Source organism: Oryzias latipes, chromosome 7 (assembly GCF_053564925.1).
Source record: "Oryzias latipes strain Hd-rR chromosome 7, Olatipes_Hd-rR_3.1".
Classification (NCBI taxonomy): Eukaryota; Metazoa; Chordata; class Actinopteri; order Beloniformes; family Adrianichthyidae; genus Oryzias; species Oryzias latipes.
In genome coordinates, this window is record NC_136243.1 from 31895229 (window position 1) to 31917363 (window position 22135).

The window sequence follows — 22135 nt, forward strand, 5'->3', positions numbered from 1 at the left end:
TGTTAGTTGAATCCTTTGATAAAATCTACAACAAATGTTTTTATAATGAGGTATAGATATAAACAATGTTGGGTGATTTGGTAGGTTTTTGCTCACAACAATGTCAGTTTAAGACGCAATAAAAAATTGACCTGAGTGTTCAGGAAAAAAACTCTTTCTTTACCCACTGACTCAAATTTGTTTATTGCATTTTTAACATAATAAACCTTTGTTATAAATAATTATTTATCAACTTATTTTAAATTAATTTAATATTTGCATGCTGAAAAGCTGAAAACATAAATAATTCTAAAGAAAAACTTGTTTGAATGTATGGAAGAGTCTTTGAAAAGGTGTTTCAGCTTTTTAAGGGTCCTCTACTAAATAACACATAGAGTTAAACCGTTGCACTGCAAAGTGTTTTGTATTTCCAGATTGTAGATTTACATATTAAAATAAAATGTTCTTTTAGTCATTGGTTGAGAGATATTATGATTTGAATATAATCACATTATCTCTCAGCTATTTGTTCATTCACAATTGTATTTGTAAATTAATTTACACCTAAATTTGAAAAATGCATTTGGAAACACAAGGAAAAACAATTTTGTATTTTAATACACTTTTTTCTTCTGGTTTAAAGCCTCAGAAAGTCTTAATGAAGGCCAAAAGGTTTAACAAATAGTTCTGTTAAGCAGATTTGAAAATCCAGTGAAGAAAATACATTGAAAATGAAAAAGGTTATTTCTTTTTTTATCTTTGACATGAAAAAGTTTTTCTGATGAAATAAGAATTTCTAATCTCCTCTGCAAAGAAGACAACTGGATCTATTTACTTAATTCTACTTTCATGCTGGCTAAATATTACATTCATGAATTTAAATATACTAATGAAAAACCCTTCTTGCCCATTTTTATCTGTAAAATTAAGAAGAATGCTAAATCTATTCAAAACTGAGAATTTATAGGCTTTTAAAACTTGAATCGTATTTTAAAAATACAATTTATTGGTGATGCCCTTTTTGATTCCCATTCCTCATAGTTTGTGATTAATAGTAATATCCTTTGTAATTTTGTTTCCTTTTTCACTTGTTGCTGTTTTAGTTTCTCCCCTTTGTTCAGTTTGATCTGTCGTTGTGTCACATGTCACAATAGTCAACATTGTTAATAAAGTTTTGTTCTTTGAAGAAAAAAAAGTGTCCTGTTGTACTTCCGGGAGTCGTCCTCCGGTCCAGTAGGTGGCAGTGTTGCTTTCACACCGTCAGACCCAAACAGACGAAGGTAAGCTGGCGCCCGTGTTGGCTTTTGTTTTCTTAAGGTTACTGATTTTTATTTTTGTCTGAGAACTCTCATAAACCTTCTCGGTACTCGTGTGTATTCCCGGTAGAATGGCGGAAGAGGAAGACGAGCCCGGCTTCGAAGAAGAGCTGGAGGACGCCAGCGGCGGCGCTGATGTGTCTCACGGGCGGAGGAAGCGGCTCTTCTCCAAGGAGCTCCGCTGCATGATGTACGGCTTCGGGGACGACCAGAACCCCTACACGGAGTCCGTGGACATCCTGGAGGACCAGGTGATCGAGTTCCTCACGGATATGACCCACAAAGCCATGTCTTTCGGGCGGCAGGGCCGCGTCCAGGTGGAGGACATCGTTTTCCTGATCCGCAAAGACCCCCGGAAGTTCGCCCGAGTCAAAGACCTGCTGACCATGAACGAGGAGCTGAAGAGAGCCCGAAAAGCCTTCGATGAGGCCAACTATGGATCCTGAGAGCCGCTTATGGGCCGGAGAAGATGCAGAAACACGTTCCGGGGAAAGGTGCCTTCACCTCTAAAGACCTTTCTGTTCTATTGGTTTAGAAAAAGGTTTTTCTTGTTTTCTCCTGAAAATCTTCACACAAACAATTAAGGCAAAATAAAACATTTGTCCTTCAAATCTGGGTTTTGCATCCAGGCTCAACGTGTTTATGTATTTTATTTTTTTACAACTGATGTTTTTATGTGACACGTTTCACATTCACACATTTTAATTCGGTCTGTGCGATATGAGGAAAACTCGCGATATTAGCGATGACAATATAACTTGCGATAAATGAATAAATAGCAAAAACATTTCCATTTCACTGCAAAAGTAATTTAAATAAGAGTCAAAATGTCTTAAAATATTCTCCAAATGACCCTCATCTGATTGGTCAACAACGTGAAGGGCTCCATCTGATTGGTCTAATGCATAAAGAGATTTAATTCATTAAATAGTTCAAGTTGCCATAAGATTGTTTTAGCACCTTTAAGGTTTACCATTTAGACTTTTGCGATATGGATATTGCACAGCTTGAAATTGCGATAATTAATTTGCGATTAATTGTGCAGGCCTAATTTTTATGTTTTTTAATTAAATCTAATATATTTTTGGGACTGATTTTGAACAGTTTTAATTTGATTTAAATTTTCATGAACAACTTTGGTTTCCAAAATAAAATATTTAAATTTGTAGATGTCCAGGTTTTAGGGATGCCACAATTCTCAGTTTAAAGACCCAGTCCCATCTTTTGGTCTATTTTCAAAGTGGCCTTTTAATTCTGTTTATGCCTGTTTTACGCATAAACAGTTATTGGTTTTAGCAAATAAAAAAATTGTGTTTAATATTCTTAGAATCTTAGAGCCAGAGCCAGATTTTAGCCAAACACAATTTTCTTTAGCCAGAGAAATAAAAGATTTTTAGCCAGAGAGGGAATACCCCCCTGCTGTGTCGCGACTGTCTTTTTCTTTTTATGTCCTCGTGATGCAAACAATAAAAGACATCCAATCACAAGCCAGCTTCTACCAAGTCGGGTCAATTCCCATTGGCTGAAGGTGATACACACTATGATAGTTGTGTTTACTAAACACAAATGAATAATTCTTTTTACAGCACTTCAAACAAGACCTTGATGAGGCACAAAGAACAAAACCGCCTAAAAGACCCAAAATGCAGGTTTTTTACGTTTGAAGCTGTGATGTCAAACATTTTGTTTTGGTTGCTTCAAACAAAAAGTGCCGGTAAGACAAAAAAAAAAGAGTTTTGCTTGTTTGAAAAAATCTATTTGGGTAAAAGGACTGTATCGTATCGGCATCAAGTTAGATGAACCTTGTATTCATGGATTCGTGGACCATGAATTGTGATGCGTACGGAATCATGCGAGACGAAAAAAAAAAACTCCCTTATCCAGAGAGACAGACTGAAGCTGTCCCAAATCTGCAGCGTGTCAGCTTTTTGAGGAAATGAGATGTGAAGACGTACATCTGTGATGTAGTTTGAACATGACTGAAACTTTTCCCTTCTGTAATCCAGCCTTTCACATTAAAGCCCTTCTTTTTAATCTTTCAAAATGTGAATCTTTCAAAAGTCTGCAGACGTCACAGCGTTCATCCTACAGTTATTTGTCTCTATTCATCTTAAAACTTTCTCCATTTTCATGAAGCTTGAAACCGAGCTGATGTTAATCCTCTCACATGAACACAAACCTCTGGTTCCCGCCAAATTAAAAGCACCGACGGCTGAGCTGTGGTTCAAACAAAATGTACAAAAAGAAGAAACAAACAGACTTTATTTAAATTCCTCAAAACAAACTTTTTTTTTTTTTACAGAGACCAACTACAGGTGAGCATGTGTGACTTCATTTATTCTGTTCAAGCCAGAAACTTTGTACAGAGAAAAGTTGAAGCATTGGTCTAAGCAACAGGTAACACTGGTTTAGACTACACCTAGACCGGAGCTTTACCAGCAGAAGGGTGGAGGTGCGGCTGTGCGCGCTGCACTGAGTGCATGCGATGGATTTCCTTTGGCGTCAGAGCAGCATCGGTGAGCCGTTTGTGTTGATTCGGGGAGGAGCGACCCACCACCACCACCCACCGGGTGTCCTAGCTATCTGTTGAGGATGAAGAGAGGTGGTGAACCAGGTGGACAGGAGGGAGAGGGGGGGGCGGAGGGGAGCTGATGGTGCAGGGTTTCACAGCCAGGTGGAGGAATGTCCCAAGAGTCTTTCTTGTTTTACTGCACATTCTCCATCATCTTGAGGAATTCTGGGAAAGACAAACGCAGATTAAAATATTAGCAGAGGTGATCGTGGTGCAACCGCAAGATGAAAGTAAAATGGAAAAAAAGTCTGCGAACACGAATATTCTAGGATATCTTTCATTAGAATCTGGTGCTTAAAGAGTTCACCCACAAAATCCCATCATTGCTCAGTAGGGACTTCCTTAAAGACGATAAAAAAAGGGTTTTTAACATGTTCTTGTGGCATTTCTCTGATCATCGAGGGCATTCATAAAGAAAAACTAAGATTAAACCTCAGTTTCTGAGTAGTTCCATATTCAAACGGCGTAATCATGATTAAAAGACCAAGGAATGATTTTAAAATAGCTCAGAAATTGATCGGACTGGATTAGAAAAGAATTGAAATGCTGCAGGTTCTGCAGTTTTGAATCATACCTAAGTTTGAGCTGAGAGGCTGCTTGTTGTAGACAAAGAAAACTCAACAGTTTTCTGATTGAAATCTAAATTATATCATTTTAAATGCAAGTGGAGCCAAAAACTGAAAACAAAAATGCAGAAATGCACAGACTGGTGGACAAACTTAGTCTGACTTTTAATCCAGAAAATTAATTTTTATTTCTCTGTCACCTAAATGTCACAGCTGGGTTTACAGCACATACACTCCTTAGCAAAGAGTACACCTGAAGTTTGTTTTATGGAGAAAACTAGTATGTATAAGTATAGCAAGTATACTATAGACAATGTACATGTCGTGTATAAGTATACTAACTCAATACTTCTTCTTAAGACAAAATTTAAAGGTTTTAAAATAACATAGTATGTATAAAGTTAACCTTAAGTATAGATTTAGTGTACTTGTAGTAAATATACTACGTTTAGCTAAAGCCATGTTTATATCGTCCATATCAACCTGATGTTTTGTGTTCGAAATGTCACCAACCACTTAAATGTGCACAAACACTCAAAAATAAACAAACGTGTTTCTTTGGCTTCACATTTTCCCTCTTAACTGTCGACATCGTTTGTGTCCTCAGTGACGTAATTTACCGTCAAAGTCAAGCATGCCGTCGTTGTTCTTGTCTCCGTCCTTCATCAGCTCATCGATCTCGTCCTCCGAGATGGGCTCACCGGAGCTGCGGATGATTTGAGCGAACTCCTCTCTGTCGATCACCCCGTCGCCGTTTCTGCAGGAAAGCGCGGCGAAAACAAACGGTTACGCACAGAAACACGGCGGCCAGGCCGCTGGCGTCCACGCCGTGACGCAGGGAGCGTACTTGTCGAAGACGCGGAAGCACTCTGCCAACTCTTCCTCGCTCTTTCCGGCCTGGTCCTCCTTGAGCAGCCTCACCATCATGACCAAGAACTCCTCGAAGTCGATGGTACCGCTACCTGAGGTTGGACAGGGAGCCATGTTAGCCATTGTTGCGCGCGTCCCGTTTGAATCTCATTTTTGCGCATGGTTTTACGCACGCACACACTGCCAAACTACAATATGAAACTGTCTAATGGTCTTAATAGAGTGACTCTACAGCAGGAAGCGATGAAACATGACAGCATCGTCAACATGTGATTGCCAAGTGTTGCGTAAGGGCGAAAGGTTTGTGCGTAAAATCGTCGTTACGCACAATTAAAACATTTCCCGTCGCTCACCATCCTCGTCGACCTCCTCAATAATTTCATCCAACTCCTCTCTTGTCGGATTCTGGCCCAGCATCCTCATCACGGTACCCAACTCCTTGGTGCTGATGTCACCGCCACCGTCGGTGTCAAACATGTCGAAGGCGGCTTTGAACTCTGAAAACATGGATCGAAGCAGTTTGTGTCTACATCAAAGCTTGATCCATTACTTTATTGGTTATTTTATTTATTAAAAGCACGAGCTAAAGAATGGTGAAGTGAAGCAAAGCCACTTACCAGCCAGCATTTCTTCGCTCAGGTAGGAGCGGGCCTCTTGTTGCGCGTCAGTCTGAAAGGAAACAGGGCCACTTTTTAACAACACCACCCATTACAAGCTTAGTTTAGGCCTCCCTTTGTTGCGAAATTGTCGTGATTTTAACAACAAACCCTAAATAATTGACATTATTCAAGTTAAGATACACGATGCCTCTGTTGTACCATTTTATTTAGGATTTCACTCCTTTTACGCACAATTCAGGTGCAACTTTGCACATAGTCCGTTGCAATAAAAGAACTACGGACGATGTTAAAGAAAATATGACGCATTTCCATCAGTTTTGTGCTTCACTATTAAATGGTTTCGTCTTAACGAGACTCTGGAGTGTAAATCAGTCCGGCTATTTCCGGCTCAACGCATTGGACTCGCTGTATATGGCCCGCAGTCATCCAATCCTCTGGAATCCGACGCTCCAGCAGAATCAGCACTTTTACTGTCGACGTCCATCCCGTTACCCATCAGCACCCAGTGTCCAGTTTAAGATCATTTGCATCTGATTTGAAGGAAGAGTCACGTTTTTGGAATTAATGTGAACGTGAACAATTAGTGGGTTGATAATTAGATCATTGTTTAGGAAATGACGGTGAAGTTGTAAGAATGTGTGACACTATTTAATTCAATTCAACAGATGATAACTTTCTCAAAGCAACAAAAGCCAACGACAATTGATCAACAATCAGAAAACTATTTAAGAAACACTAATTAAGACTCACTGTCATCATGAATAATGAATAAATCAGCACCTGCTTCACCTGTCAGTTTCACATTAGACATCTACACAAAAGTACTCTCACCATGTTTGTGGCTTAGCCTTTCCTCCCAGATATCCAAGAAAGAAAAGCCCAAAGGAGTGGTCAATCCGCGTGCACCCCAACAGAGAGACTAGACATCAAGACAAGGTTCACACACACTTTAAACGGCGCAACTTGGCCCCGCCCACTACCCCATCACACGCCTCCAGATTTAGTATCCTGAACTTTTAGGGTTCGGAGGCCAGGGCAAGCCAATCACACCTTGAAGGGTGACGTTGTGAGCCTTGATGGGGTAAAATCTGTAAAATTGGGTAAACAGGAGAAGATTTGGGAGCGGGAGTGCAGCGGTTAGGAGGGAAAAGGTCTCAAATCGGATTCAATGTCAGCATCAAGTTTAAAGATTTAGTGTGAAAAGAGAAATTTGACAGAAAATTTGTGAAGATTCTTAGTTGTTGTTCCAACCATGAAAAGGAATTTTACTGTAATTACGAATCAACAAAAACAGAGAGCAGGTGTGTGTGACACGTGGGGTCAGGAGGTGATTCCTGTTCTTTAGATTTCTAAAGAGGTTCAGTGGAGATGAAGTGTGAAACTGGAAACCGAGAGCAGAAGCTCATGGAGTGGGTCGGTCTGTTCCGGGCCCCTCCTCAGGCCTGCCCTGAATAGCAGGTTTTGAGACTGGCACCAGAGAGTTCTGCTTCTGAGGGAGGGGCCCAAAAAAAAAACAGCAGAGAGGAAAGTGGGAGGGATCCGATCGCGGCTGAGAAATGGTGGGAAGCTTAAAAGGCTTTAAATCCTGAGGGGAGCCGCCACTTTCTAAAAAGAAACAGAACCAACTGTTTGGTAGCAACCAGCTTCATCTCATTTCTGGGTTGGAAGGCGAGCATCAGGCGGCGCCGCTGCAGTCAGCCTTGATTGTCAGAGAAGCTTTCAGACTCTGTTCATGAAAGGACAGCAGCTCAGAGATCAGACCGGACCGTCTGCATGGTGTTAGACTGTCTCTGCCAGCGAAATGTGAGCAAAAAGGTTGACTCAAAAAAAAAGAAAAACAAAACAGTTTTGAAGACACCATGCAGAGTGATGCTCAGGAACAGTCTGACACAGAGAGGAGAAACGGAAGAAACCATTTTATTCAGGATCAACAGCTCAGAGACAGCAGGCAGTTTTCATGGGGAGGCGACGGTTGAAGCTCTGCGGTGTTGCATTTCTGAGGAGGAGCAGCTGCCAGGGGGGCAGCTGGGGGGTGGGGGGTAGCTGCGCCTTCGTCTTAAAAGGTTTGAATGGGTATTTATAGACGAGAGGTCTCACTCCCAAATTTCATGAGAGGGAGAAGCATCCGACTTAAATCCGTAACTTTATCAGTTGTGACTGTTTTTCTATGGCATTCTATAGGTTCATGCTCCTCTTGTGGGTGGAATCCCCCAAACAATGTAGATCTGAAGTCCTCACTGGACGTTCTCCATCATCTTCAGGAACTCTGTGGAAAAAAGAGTTCCTGTCACCGGCGGAGCCACCAACGGCCCAGAAGGCCACGCTTCGAGTGCAGACAGATAAAAGTGTGCAACTGTTTCAGAGCTAATTCTGTTGTTTGCCACACACACTGAACAAACACCAAGTTAAAGACTTTAGCCCCTTTCAAAAGTTTGCACATTGGCTGGCAGATTGTCTTTAAGAGTCAGGCAAGAAAAATAGTCTTAACTTTTTATTTTAAGAAAAAATTCTAGTCACTAAGACGTTTTCTCAAACTAAGATTATTTTTGCTTTTGAAAATCTTTCTTGATAAGATTATTTTTCTTCCAACACAGAAAATAAGACTCTCGAAACAAGTCTTACTTTCCTAGAATTCAGATTTTGCAGTGTGTGTCCCATGATAAGACATGGTGTGTTTGAACATCGTGATGGAGGCAACCTCTGAGGATGCAGCAGAAAAAGTGAATATTAGAAAAGTCAAAGAAAAACTTAATATTTGCTTCAAAAAATGCCAAACTTGGAGACTTTTTACATCAAAGCAACAAAAATGTAACATTTTTGACGTCTGCCCCTCACAATATTCTGATTTAACACAATAAACTCTAGCAGAATTGCCATTTTACTGACTCTGACACATTACTAAAGTGTAAATCTTTTCTTCGGTTTAATAAAAGAGCAATAGAAGAGTTTCTGCTCTAGCTGCTCGCCCATCGGCCAGCACAGCGGCCACACATCAGCTCGGATCTGGTTTCTTTTTCTTCAGATTCATGTTTGACTTCGGCTCCTCTGGTTCTGCTGGACTCGTTTTGCCCCCATCATGACCACACCTGCTTCTTCCCACACCTCGTTCGTCCTTCAGTGTATTTCCAAGGGTTAAGGTAGCGATGAAGGTTCTTGTCCATCCAGGTGACGTTGTCTTGAAGATGAATCTTGGCATCTGGACTTACAGTTTTCTTTAAGACATCAACTTGTTTGCGAGTTGAAGGCCTTGTGTGTGTTTTCTTCCATTTTCCTTCAGTTTTACATTTCATAGTTCACACTCTGGTCTTTCTACAGGTCAACCTCCATCCACGACTCATCACTTGAAATCCCACAGAGCAGGCATCTCAGGTTTCACACAAGTCTGATTTTTGTTCTCATTAGGTCACACTTTAGTTTCCATCGATTCATCTCCCTTTTTTGCTCAGAGTTTGGCATAAACTTTCCATCTTTGTCCTCCAGGAGCTGGTGAGCAGCTTTTCTCTGCTTCAGCCTTAGCTGCTCTGCTCGTCACTAAAGCTTTCATAGAAAATCGTGACAGACGTCTGAAATGTTTCCCAGTTTTCCACGAGTCACTTAGCTGTTGTAACTAGAAACAAAACCACCTTCATGACAGACTAACTGAGTCAAACAGCTTTCGACAGATTGCAGAAACCTGCAAAGAATTGTTTTTCCTTTTGGGGAATTTGTGTCTCCCTCTTTCTAACATGGACCATCCTGTGATTTAAGCTTTCATCTGAGAAAACCAAAATGGGGAAAGGATCCTCAGATGAACCATATTTTAACATATTAGGGAGAAAAAAAGTCCCATTCTCCATGTGGACAGAAAGACCTCGGAGCTGCTGGGGAGCACGACAGTGGGAGGCTGATGGTTTGGGCTCGTTTTGCAGCTACAGAATCTCGTTACCGTTTCTTAAAACCACGTTGGGCGTGAGAAATAAAGTTGCTGCTTGTTTGTTTTAAGGTTATTTCTAAAGGGTACACTGCAAAAACAGCGCCCTAGTAGAGAAGTCAAAAGTTCTTACACTTTAAAAAAATGAAAATAAGACGAGGGTCTTTTTACTTTCTGCAGATTCAGGTTTTGCATTTTATGTTCACACCTCTTTTGTTTTACACAGCGTGACTTTTGTGTCTTCCTGTTACTAATCTGAGGCATTTGTTGGCATTTAAACTAGTCAGGTTTTGAGTTTTCAGTTTGAATTTTATGGTTTTATACTTTAAAGACTTTCTCCTTTTTGTGTTGGCGTTTAGTAATCTTTAGCTTTTTCAGTTTCCTGTCACCCCTCGGTTCAGTTTACGTTAGACTCAGATTTACCTCAGTCCTCATTGGTTTTCAGTCACATCCTTTCTTGTTGCTGCACTTTTTCTTGGTCATGCTTTTGTTTTTGTTATTTTTTTGTTCAATTCTTATCAATTTATTGGAGACCTTGTTCAAGTTTCTGTGATGGAGCCCTTTCATCTTTAGTATCCGTCATCTCTGATGATAACCCACATGTTGTGTGTTATAGCTGAAAGGATCTCAGAGGTCGGTCTTTGAACTCATCACTATTGAATTCTGGCTTTAGGCAGCTCAGACTCACCATCAAAATCAAGTTTTCCATCTTTGTTTGAGTCTGCTTCACCAAACATCTCATCGATATCCTCCTCTGTGACGGCTTCCCCCGTCATGTGAAGGATGTCTCCGAACTCCTCCCGGTCCACGAAACCGTCCGAGTTCCTGCAGAGACAAGAACAATACTGTTGACAAAAGGTTCAGGGTTATTTTCATCCTTTTTTAAGCCACAAGTCCAACAAAATATTGAAAATGAAGGAAAATTCTAAGAAGATCAAGCAGCAAAATCCAAAAGGAGGAGAACTTAAAAGAAAAAACTTTTTGTGTTGTTTTTTTCACAGCACCTTGTTTAATTCCTTTCTATTTAGTCAGTTGTAGTTAAACACTTAAAAACAAGACCTCACTGACTGCTGTAAAAAGAGCTGAACCCACTTAAATATAATAGAAATGCATTTATCGGCTGAAAAATTAATTGAAAATCTTTATTTTCTGTTTGATCTTCAGTTCAACAAACTTTTCCTCTGTTGCTAAAGTAAGCATGAATCTTGACATCAGGGAAAATCAGTGAGCTTCAGAACATGTAATAATGTGAGTTTAATAACTCCACCTCTGAGAAAAAGCAGCTTTGGACAAATAATATAACACCAAAAAAAAGTTAAACATTTTTTGCACAGACTTCTTGAGACAAACCTTCTTAAAATATTTAACTGTAACTTAAGCCCCTTTAAAAACATTTAAAACACCCATAGAGTTATAAATAAGATGACACTTGGTAACGGGAGTGACTAACAGGGCTTTAAAAAAATCCTGGGATAGAAATGCAAACATTTTTATTCAAGTCTTCCGTTTTTGTTGTCAGGAAACCCATTTTGACCTCAAGTTTATCCTACCTCAGGGGTGGGGTGGGGTATTTTTAGATGCACAGGATGTTGGCTGCAGTACTCATTTTAAACACTGGGTGTCAGGCCAACATGCTGATGCTGTAATTGATTTTCAAGGAAAATCTGGCACTTACACCTGCTGAATTACCGTTTTTTTCCTTTTTTACCTGATTGTATCTTCTGTTGAACCCTTAAGTAAATGTCATTGTTGATTATTTGTCTGTTAACAGCAAATGTTTAAGTTTTTTTAGTTTTTACAGTAATTTCTCTCCATCATTTCTGTTTACACTCTTGGAATGAGGATTTTAGTGAAGACTTTAATGCAGAATTTGTATTTAGATAATATAAAAGAATTTGTAAAAACATCTTAAACTGAACTAGAAGGGACCGGATTAAAATAATCTAAGATTGTTTTTGTTTTATTTTTGTTCAGTCTTTGACCTTGATGATGTTCCTGCTAGTGAACTTCTAATATAATAATAATTTTACATCTCTTACTTATCAAAAATGCGGAAACATTCAGAAAGTTCTTCTTCGCTCTTTCCAGCTTGGTCCTCCTTCAGCTGTTGCACCATCATGACCAGGAACTCCTCGAAGTCGATGGTGCCGCTGCCTGCAGAGACATGAAGAGGCTGGATGAGGAATAACACTTTCTTCAGTTCTGTTAGAAAGTATTTTATTTGAAAACGCTCTCACCATCTTCATCCACCTCCTCAATGATGGCATCCAGCTCCTCTCTGGACGGGTTCTGGCCCAGCATCCTCATGACGGTGCCCAGCTCCTTGGTGCTGATGTCACCGCCACCATCTGTGTCAAACATGTCGAAGGCGGCCTTGAACTCTGAGGAAACAGAGAAACTGTTTAAAATCCCTCCAAAAGGATCACTGCAATAAAAAATAAAAGAAAACACACAGCAGGACGTCCACACCTGCGCCTCAGAAACCCACCTGTGATCATTTCCTCCGTCAGGAAGGAGCGGGCGTCGCTCTGGGCGTCGGTGGGCTTATAGGAGCAGAAGGAAGGAGATTTAGAGAAGCAGAGAGAAAGAAAAGAAAATTGGAAGAGACTGTGATTGATTTCAAATCAGAGGCTTCTCTGACAAAAACGTAACAGGCCTGTCATATTTCTCAACAGTAGCCTTTAGCTTTGATCCTAACTTAAATATGCTGTTTTCTTAGATTAAGGAGGTTGTCAGAACGTTTTTTTACCCATTTCTGGTTTATTTCAAATGGATTATTGACAGTGATTTAAGTCATTTAACTTGTTTTGGATTCATACTACGATGACCAGAATAAGTCTAAAAAAACAATTATTTTCTACAATAATCTATATGCCCCTGTGTGTAGAAAAGATGGAGCGGGAGAGACTCATTCCAGGGGAAAAGGGGGGCCAAAAAGAGTCCAAGAACACAACAAAGGCCCACCCTGAAGGTCATAAAGCAGCCAGAGATCATGGAAAGATGAGCAGACCTCACTGGACTCTGAGTTCAGGTCAGAGTTCATGATTCTACAATCAGGAAGAGACTTTAAAAAACTGATTGATGGTGGAGTTCAAGGAGAAAGATACTGCTGAGCATCAAGAACACAGAGAAACATCTGGATTATGCACAAAACCTTCAAAGGTAGGACCTCAGAGCAATATCCAAACATGGTGGTGGTAGGCTGATGCTGTGGGCTGCCTTGTTGCTTCAAGTCTTTCTTCAAACTGTTGTGAATCTGTCCTCGTCTGAGTTGGGATCTGGATCTAAACTGTACAGCTGGATAGCTCTGGTGTTGCTCGCCATTTTTGTTCCACCCCTAATGTTAGGTTGGGGGTGTGCGGGGCTGTAAGCTAGTGGGAGAGTGCGTAAACAGATGGATGGCGGGAAATGGGGGCGGGCTCACTCTACGGCAACAGTCCTGCTCACAACTCAGAACAGAATTTTTGATGAACTCCTTCTGTTCTTCATAAACAGAAAACCACCAAAAAAAATTTGGCTAAAAATGGAAAAATCATAATTAAAAGAGCACTGGGAACGGATCAGGAACGGGACTTTAACACACAAAAATGAGCTTTTTTTGAACAAATATTTCCATCATAACATAAAAATGACCTTCACCTTAGTTTTGTTTGGAATCCAGTGTTTTACTGAAATGTTAGTTTAGTTTATTAAAATGTACAAACCAAACCTTCTCAGAAAAAGCGTGAATTAAAGAGGCGTCAGGAAACGTTTATCTGAGGGGTTTCCTCTTTGGGTCTATAAAGCTAAAGAAAGAACTGCGTCAGAAAAAGTGACGTCCAAGAATCGGAAATAAGAAGCCCGGCTTAATCTCCACCACCTGCCATGGGCCTCAACATTTACACTCTGAATCGCATCTGAACGTCTTTCCGCTGCTCAAATGCTCATCAACATCTTTAGATTTGATAAAAGTAATTCTTTTCCACATTAGGAACTGGGTTGTGTGGAGTATGAGCAGCTTTCAAGAAACTAGGCAGAAAGACTCGGTCAAGACAAGGACACACTAACACCACCTACAACAATGAAACCGCCGAACTCTGATAGTCTGAGGAAACTGCAGGATAAGAACCTCCAGGCTGCTTCACTTCCTGTTTCCTCTGTGAAACAGACTCAGGAGCTTCGTTTGCAGCTAGAACACTGAAACTGACAGGTGCTTCCTCCCAGAACCCACTTCTTTCTCCCTTTCAAACGGCTGCAGCCTGGGTGGGGGCGTGAGGGGGTGGCTCACACTTATCCCACAGGCTGCAAACGAGCTATTTTTAAGGCGAGACCCAGAGGAGGATTTGGGAGAGATTTTCCCAAGGTGAAAGCCGGAGTTGGGACACTCGGAAAAGGCGGCTCGAGGTCTCAATTTACTCAGCTGTTTGCTTTCTATCTTTAGTGTCGCTTCCTTCGGAGCAAATAATGGTGTGAGGTTCTCTAAAAAACAAGTACAAAAGTTTGAAAGGTTTAGTTTGGAGTTAAAAAAAAATGTAAAAAAAATCCAGTGTCCAATTTGAGAAGTCCTGGGAGGGCGGGGCGATCCAGAAAATCTCTCCTTTTGATGAGGAGAAGCAGTGGATCTTCACCATCTCCATCCTTTGAGATCATCTTTGATCCTCACCGATACAAAGCAAAGAGCACATGCTGGAAAATTCATCCTCTCTTCTTCTTCATCCACCTCCTCATCCTTTTTTTCGGTTTCTTACCATGATGTCCGACGTCAGAAGAACAGACGGGTCGTGAATAAAGTCTTCCTCGTCCTGCACAGTCCAGGTGCTTCTCTGCCCCGCTCCATAAGTACCCTCTCCAGACGATCCGGATTGGACCAGGATTGGTCTTCGGAGCACAGCTGACCAATCAAATCCATCTCTGGATTGTGGTCTCTCACAATAACCCTCCATATTTAGATCTGACACAAGGGAGCTCCTCACACCCATCAGCTGGAGATTATTTGGGCAAGAGATCAACTACTCACATACTTGGAGGTCGTTGCCCGCTTGGACAGACTGTCCCCCGATGAGCCGCTGTCTTCACAGCCCCTGACCCCCCCCCCCCCCCCACACACACCTGAAACACAAGCCGAGTTACGGCATTCTTCAGGGATCTCTGTCTTTTTGTTTTAAAGATCTTAACAGAAGAAAAAAGTGAAAATAATTTGTTAGAAATATAAAATAAGAGGAGGAAAGCAACAAAAAAAATGTTCACTGTATGACCTGTGAGAACAAAACATGTTACTACAAAAAGAGAAACTTAATTTCTGACTTTTGTCAGAAATCTTTGTCAATCAGACAAAACATTAACGACATAAACAAGTAAATAAATAAAAAATGCAAATAAAAAAGTGAGGTCAGAAAGTTTCTAAAACAGTGGGAACTAAACCAGCAACTCTAAATTAAAAGCAGTTTTTATGAATCACAAACAGAACAAAAAAAAAATTAGACATTTTTGTTTAAAAGAGTCCTTTTGGACCAAATCTTTGTACTATTTGCAAAAACTTTGCATGAAAACATCTAAAAATAGTAAATCCATTAAATATTTCTGTACAACAAACTGTAGCAGCAGCAAAAAACATTTCCCGCATAAAAGCGAGTATTTTACTGTTGTAGCCGCTGTTGCATCACAAACACAGACACCTGTGGTTTTTCTCATAAAAGGATGATGGGAAAAGACACTGAATGAAAACGGACGCCATCTACAGGACGTTCTTTTTTGCCAACTCGTTTACATTTGGTTCAGTCACATTATTGTTTGGACCAGACTTTAGTTAGTTTGAATTGATCCATTTGGAAATTAGAAATGTGTCTTTTCTAATGTAAATTGGCTGAGGTCGCAAATGATTGAAAAGATTTTCCAACTTTTACTGGCGTTGCTCCAGTGTCTGTTTTTGCCTCTGGAGGAAACGTTAAATTTACTTTACTTTTGCCCACAAACACACTGATGGTAGATCTGATGCCACGCACTGGTGCCAACCTGGAACCACCAGGAGCACTGTGGGGTTTGGTGTATTGCCCCATGGAGGGTAAGGCATTGCTTTACTTGAGAGTTGGTGGAAGCTGTACAGTAACCACACAATAAAGGGACTTAAAAGAGCAATATCTTGGCGCCTCTGTGCGGGAGGAGAGGGACGCTACAGAATATTCTTTGTTATCTTGTGATAACGAGATAGTGGATCTTGTTATCACAAGATAATGATTTAAATAAATAGTAGGGCTGGCCTGGTCATGTGTTCTTGTTAAAGGATTAGACTACAAGTCTGGAATAATATCTATCTATCTATCTATCTATCTATCTATCTATCTATCTATCTATCTATCTATCTATCTATCTATCTATCTATCTATCTATCTATCTATCTATCTATCTATCTATCTATCTATCTATCTATCTATCTATCTATCTATCTATCTATCTATCTATCTATCTATATTTAGAAATAGACAAATCTTGTCAAATTGAAGAAAATTAATGAGACAAAACGGAAAAAGAAATTCTGCTTCCATTAAACTACAACATCAGATTTTCGTTACTGTTGGTTGAACTTTTCTTTTGTGTTTTCTGGTGTTTGTTACATTTGAATTCATTTTTGTTCCCGGTCTCTCCACTCCCACGTTAGACCAGGTCTGAGATAAACAGAAATAATCAGCTGTTCCTTATCAGCTGATTGTTCTCTTGTGTGTTTAGGTCGATGTCTTTTTGTCCAGGTTTGTGTTTTCAGTTTTTCTTGTCTTTCTCTATGGTCATGTTGGTCACGCTTACCTTTTATCTCTTCTTTATGATTCATGTTTTTGAGATTGGACTCCCGTGTTTGGGCACTTTTCATTTTTATTCTCTAAAATGCCCCCCCCCCCCCCCTGTTATTTGAATGTGTTCCTCTTCCTTTTGCTGTATGCCCCCCTTATTGATCCACTCAAGCTGTGCCCAGAGGGTGCAGGTTCAGCTTCTCCACTCCACCTTCCATCACTCCTTCTATGAGGAGCTGCTTGCTTCTTTGAGTGACGGCACCAGCAGAGCTTCTGCCCAGCTCAAGAGTTTCCTCAGATGAGTGCCTAGGCAGAGACAGAAGTTGAAGTGAGACGAGGTGAAAGTCTTTCTTCTCTGCTCTCCGCCAATCCTTCAGCTCCTTCTATTCCTGAACGTTGATCCAAGGAGCAGCTGAGCTCTTTGGACAAACACCTTCTACATATGGGCAAAGGTATGTTATCACCCCCTGCACCCCCCCCCCCCCTCACCCAACCAAGGTTGCAGTCACTTTTATCCAAAACTGTTCCCTCTCTTCTGATCCTTTTCATTCATTCTTATATAAGCAAAACAAGATAAGGACACGAAAAGAGAAAAAGCAGAACAGCATAGCGGACAGAACAAAAGGACAGCAACATATATCAAAGGTTGAAATAATTAATGTATGTTTTATTTGATCAGTCACTTGTTAAATTCCATATGAAAATTCTACGATTATATTGATTCCCCAGTTACATGGGTTTCGACCTATTGGCGAATCTGTATAAATAAGTAATGCCACAGATAAACAAACAAACAAAGTATGTGAAAAAATAAAGCAAAAAAAAGGGGGGGGGGGAAGAAAGGCTTCTTAATGCATTCATACATTCATTACTGAATAGCACGATGTCCTTATTGCCTTAGAAACTGGTAGCTACTTTTCATAGAAAACCTGTATAATGAATAGAGGACACATCAGCACTTGCACAGTCCAAAAAAAGTTCCATTTTTTGGAGAAGTGATCAGTTGTGAAGTGTACAACACAAGGGATAAGATCCGGGATTATTTATGAGCCATCCAAATATTGTCGGGGGGCTTCTTGGAGATCCGTTTGAGCAGAGTATTTTTCCTGGCACAGAATATTAGGACATTCAGTAATTTAATTCGTCTATTAGGGACACCAAGGAGGTTCTAGTTTCATTTCAATTTTCAACATTTGCAGCAATGCATAAGCTCTCCATATCCAATTCTTTTTTATTTGAGGGCAGGGCAGTAACAATGTGAACCAGTAGCTGTTTTACATTAAGGGCACAATGAGCAGCAGCGGACTTACATTTAGAAAGGGGGTTTCTTCAGTTCCTTTTGATCAACCCCAATTTCTTCTTCTGTGTTCTAGTTTGATCAATGTTTCTTTATTCTCTATGGACGGCTGGATTTATGTATTTTTTTAACATTAAAAAGTAATATAGAATTCTTACCGAAGGCAGGCAGGATGTGTGAAGGGATGAACCATTTTCGCAGTTTTTGAACATGTAATGATGGAGTTAAACACTAGAGGGAGCCAGAGCTTTTACTGTTGACCTGAGGTCACTTAAAATTTTCTTTTGTTGATTTAAAAGGGCAGGGGTGTCAAACTCATTTTCACTGAGGGCCACATCAGCATAGTGGCTGTCCTCAAAGGGCCAGATATAACTCATAAATGTAACTACTCCTTAATGTAAAATAACTCATTTATTTATTTATTCTAACTTTTTAAAGTGACAATAACAGTTGCATAGAAAACATATGTTTGCTTGTTACTTTAGCATAAATCCTTTTAAATTTTGACCGCTTATTAAAACCCACATAACTCCATTAATGAATGATCAAACTGTCCAAGTGAATAAAGAAAAAAACATAAAACTGAGCTAGAAAGAGCATGTATTACACGTGTAACATTTTACTAAAAAAGGCTGCACACAGCCTTGCATCCAACTGTTGGTCTGATGACAACAATTTGTATGCATACACACATAAGACCTGCAAACACTGGATAATTACAACTGCAGCTATACATAAATAATATGTAATCAACAACAACAAAAAAATTCTTCTTTGTCTTTAAGTTGCTCCCTACAGTAAATCCCTCCACCTCCATCTAATCCCCTCCTCAGCATCCTCCTCCTTTACATCAACCACCCTCATGTCCTCCTCTTCCACGAACCACCTCTTTTCCTTCCTCTTTCCGGGTAGCATCCTTTTATCACCGTCCTCACAGATCCTCCTCTCAGTGTGTCCAAACCATTTCCACATCTGCCATGATCTGTTCCTCTGATGGATTCATTCCTTACATAAATGATATATTCCATGTTTCAAAGTTTATGAAACTCATATTATTTGCTGATAACACAAATATATTCTATTATACAGACAATCATAGGGAACTTATCAAGGTGGTGAACACAGAGTTAAACAAAATAAAATTATGGATGGATTACAAAAAAATATCTTTGAACCTACATAAAACCAAAGTGATGTTTTTTGGAAACTTCAATGCAAATAAAGAGCTTTCAATTGAAATAAATAATGTCTTAATCAAAAGTGTTACAGATATCAAATTCTTAGGGGTTTTTATCGATGACAAACTAAGATGGAAGCCACACATCAGACACATTCAAACTAAAGTCTCAAAAAGTATTTCAATCGTAAATAAATCTAAACATATATTAGGATACAACAGTAGATATTTATTGTACTGCTCCTTAATATTACCATATTTCACCTACTGTATAGAAATTTGGGGGAATAATTACAAGAGCTCACTACATCCTCTCTTTTTACTTCAAAAACGAGCCGTCAGAATTGTACATAAAGCCGGATATCTTGATCATACAATCTATTTTATCAATCAAGACTTTTAAAACTGGATGAACTTGTGGATTTTTATTCTGCGCAACTTCTATACAGAGCCAGCTGGAAATCGTTACCATTCAACATCCAAAAACAGTTCTTAGAAAATGAGGGAGGCTACAGACTGAGGGGATGTAGGAACTTCAAGATCAAACTGATAAGAACCACAAACTTTGGAACGGGTTAAGTAATGAGCTCAAACAATGTTCAAATATTCAAATATTCAAGAAAATGTAGAAAGAAACTCTTATTTCAGGATATGAAGATTAGAGGATTTAAGGATCAACAGGTGTTTGAATAATTCCAAATCCATGTGTGAACTTGATTGTGGTGAAATTATCAAAGCTCTTTTAATTACAACCACTGAGTGTTACATTGTAATGTGCAATGATGATTACTGAAATGTTTAAATTAAAATCAATAAGCTATTGATTTTGTTTACTTGATCTGCAATGTGTAGCAATAATTACTGGTTTAATGTTATCATGTGTTCTAATGATAATCAATTATTATTATATATCGGTACCGTTACTGTTTACTGAAATCATGAATGAATGTTTTCCGAAGATCATCAATCATTAATAAGCACTGGATTTTGTTACTTGAAGAGAATCTATCTGATCAGAACCGGATTTAAAACGCTGTAAAACTATCAAATGAATGAACTCAGTAGGGGTGGGATTATATAAGCTTGTTTCTTCCCTCTCCTTTTCAAGCAATAAATCAAACTCTACTTATACTTCAGTTAATGATCACTGTATTTAATTAAGCAAATGTGATTTAAGTGACATTTTAGTTTTGTTTTCTGTCTTTTTAATCTATGCATTTCATCATTTCTGTAATGAGTTTGATAATATGTGTAAATTCTTTATTGCTTTGACTACAATGATTGAAATAAATCAATAAATCAAATCAAATCAACACTCTTTTTCAATATCTACTTAGTCCTCTAGTCTCCCCTTGTCCTCCTCACACCACCATCCTCTGCTGTCTGTCTACACTGTCATGGCTTGCTAGGCGAGGCAGACAGACGCTGGAAGCCAAAAGGAAAACGCAGGTAAGTTATGAGGTAAGGAATAAAGTTTATTTTGATCCGGTGTGGCTTGGAGTCGTGGCGTGGCTGGGGGTTAGTAATGGCTCGTGGCGTGGCGGGATGATTCCTGGGCTTCCGTGAGGAACTTCGACTCAGGAAGAGGGGAGACTCAGGTGACCACTCGTGGTTTGGAAGTCCTGAAGACGAGGCGTAAAACGAGATTAGGCAAGCGCAAAAACACATGAGCTAAACAAAACTTAGTGACAGCCTGTGCACCATCAGGGGTAACGAACTGGCGATGAATGCTGGATCTGGATCTCATTAAGAAGGTCTGGAGGATGATGAGGTGAGTAGTCACAGCTGGTTTGAGTCAGGAGAGCAGAGCAGAGAGGGGAGGGGGAGGAGAGCTGCCAGAGACACCATGACATACACTTACTTTAATCAAGTAATTTAACCCTGAAGAACCTAAGAACAAATTCCTTCTGGGTTTTTAAAGTTAATATGACTTTTATTTTTTATATAGCAAAGTGGAAAAAAATAAAACAAAAATAGAAAAATAAATAAAGGCAGCTGCGGAGTTTGACCCCAGGTTCTCCAGGCTTGAAAGCTAATTTAGTGGTGTGTTGTTTTAATAATTTTGATTTAACTGCCTGAAAAATTAAATTGAGACTAGAAAATCAAAAATTAAACATTAAAATGAAAATTCAGGTTTTGTTTAAAAAAATACTCGAACAAGAAAAAGGATGGAGTTGTTAAACCAGCGAAAGAAAAAAGAGAAATAGAAAAGCAGAACTCTGAAACTGAAGAAATAATGACAAACATACAGCTGTTTTATTTTAAAGGGAACATTTTGATGGAAATGTAATCTTTTTAACATTTTCATTTGACAAAAAAAGAAAACAAATGGGTCACTTTATTCATTTTCCAGTAATTCCAATGTTTCCAGAAAATATTGAAATAATGTTTTCCTAATGGATATATTTTTGGGTTAAATAATTCGACTCCCTCCCACATCCTTTCAAGCAATAAAACTCTTTTAGAGTAACAGACGATTTCAATGTGTCATATTCTGTTTCCTTCATAGCTAACAGGCCTGTTTGTGATTAGGAGTTATTATAATTCTGTGTATATTTCTGTTATTGTTTTGTCTTTGAAATCATTCTTTTTTGTTGTGATGGCTTCTCCATTTTCAAATCCAAGTAATTTCAGGTATTTTGAGAAGAGCTGTCTTCTTCCAGAAATCTTCTCGTTTTCCATCCATGGGTAGACTCATCTTTTCAAGATCCTTTTGTTGATGTTGGATTTTAGTTTTGTCATTTATGGACAGGATTCCTCGCGCGCTGTCCACGCGAACAGCCAGTTTCTACAGAACAGCTGCGCGCAAAGTTGCGCGCTTTACGCGAGCGCGCCGCTGAGCGCTCAGGTCAAGAGGTGGACACTCCATGGACACACGACCAGATGAGAGGCGCTTGACAGGTCTGCGTAACCTGGTGGTCCAGTTTGGACCCAAATGCCCGCCGTGATGTGGGATACGGAGGCGCCCAACATCAGCATCGGGTGCGTCTGGCCCAAGAACAACGGCACGGCGCGCGGGACGGAGAGACTCCAGGATGCAGACTACCTGTTCCGCTTCTTGTTGCCT

General features: G+C 39.7%; 3 protein-coding genes and 1 long non-coding RNA gene across 4 annotated transcripts; 1 reads left to right on the forward strand and 3 right to left on the reverse strand.

Annotated features, from left to right (window-relative positions):
- The first annotated feature begins 1131 nt into the window (after positions 1-1131).
- On the forward strand, positions 1132-1906 carry taf13 (TATA-box binding protein associated factor 13). The gene is made up of 2 exons (XM_004070292.4): positions 1132-1259; positions 1366-1906. Exon 2 carries the CDS (start codon positions 1367-1369, stop codon positions 1739-1741), a length of 375 nt encoding a protein of 124 aa, XP_004070340.3. The 5' UTR covers positions 1132-1259; position 1366; the 3' UTR covers positions 1742-1906.
- Positions 1907-3539: 1633 nt separating this feature from the next.
- On the reverse strand, positions 3540-7852 carry tnnc2.2 (troponin C2, fast skeletal type, tandem duplicate 2). The gene is made up of 6 exons (XM_004070290.5): positions 6755-7852; positions 5921-5972; positions 5657-5800; positions 5281-5395; positions 5054-5190; positions 3540-4032 (listed from the first exon to the last, which is right to left on the reverse strand). Exons 1-6 carry the CDS (start codon positions 6755-6757, stop codon positions 4001-4003), a joined length of 483 nt encoding a protein of 160 aa, XP_004070338.1. The 5' UTR covers positions 6758-7852; the 3' UTR covers positions 3540-4000.
- On the reverse strand, positions 7823-14770 carry LOC101171577 (troponin C, skeletal muscle). Its single transcript, XM_004070289.5, has 6 exons — positions 14561-14770; positions 12322-12376; positions 12071-12214; positions 11873-11987; positions 10522-10658; positions 7823-8189 (listed from the first exon to the last, which is right to left on the reverse strand). The coding sequence occupies exons 1-6, from the start codon at positions 14753-14755 to the stop codon at positions 8158-8160; spliced, it is 678 nt and encodes a 225-aa protein (XP_004070337.4). The 5' UTR covers positions 14756-14770; the 3' UTR covers positions 7823-8157.
- A 5752-nt stretch (positions 14771-20522) lies between these two features.
- On the reverse strand, positions 20523-20905 carry LOC144993838 (uncharacterized). Its single transcript, XR_013657100.1, has 2 exons — positions 20770-20905; positions 20523-20690 (listed from the first exon to the last, which is right to left on the reverse strand). It is a non-coding gene; the product is annotated as an uncharacterized LOC144993838 (long non-coding RNA).
- Positions 20906-22135: the final 1230 nt, after the last annotated feature.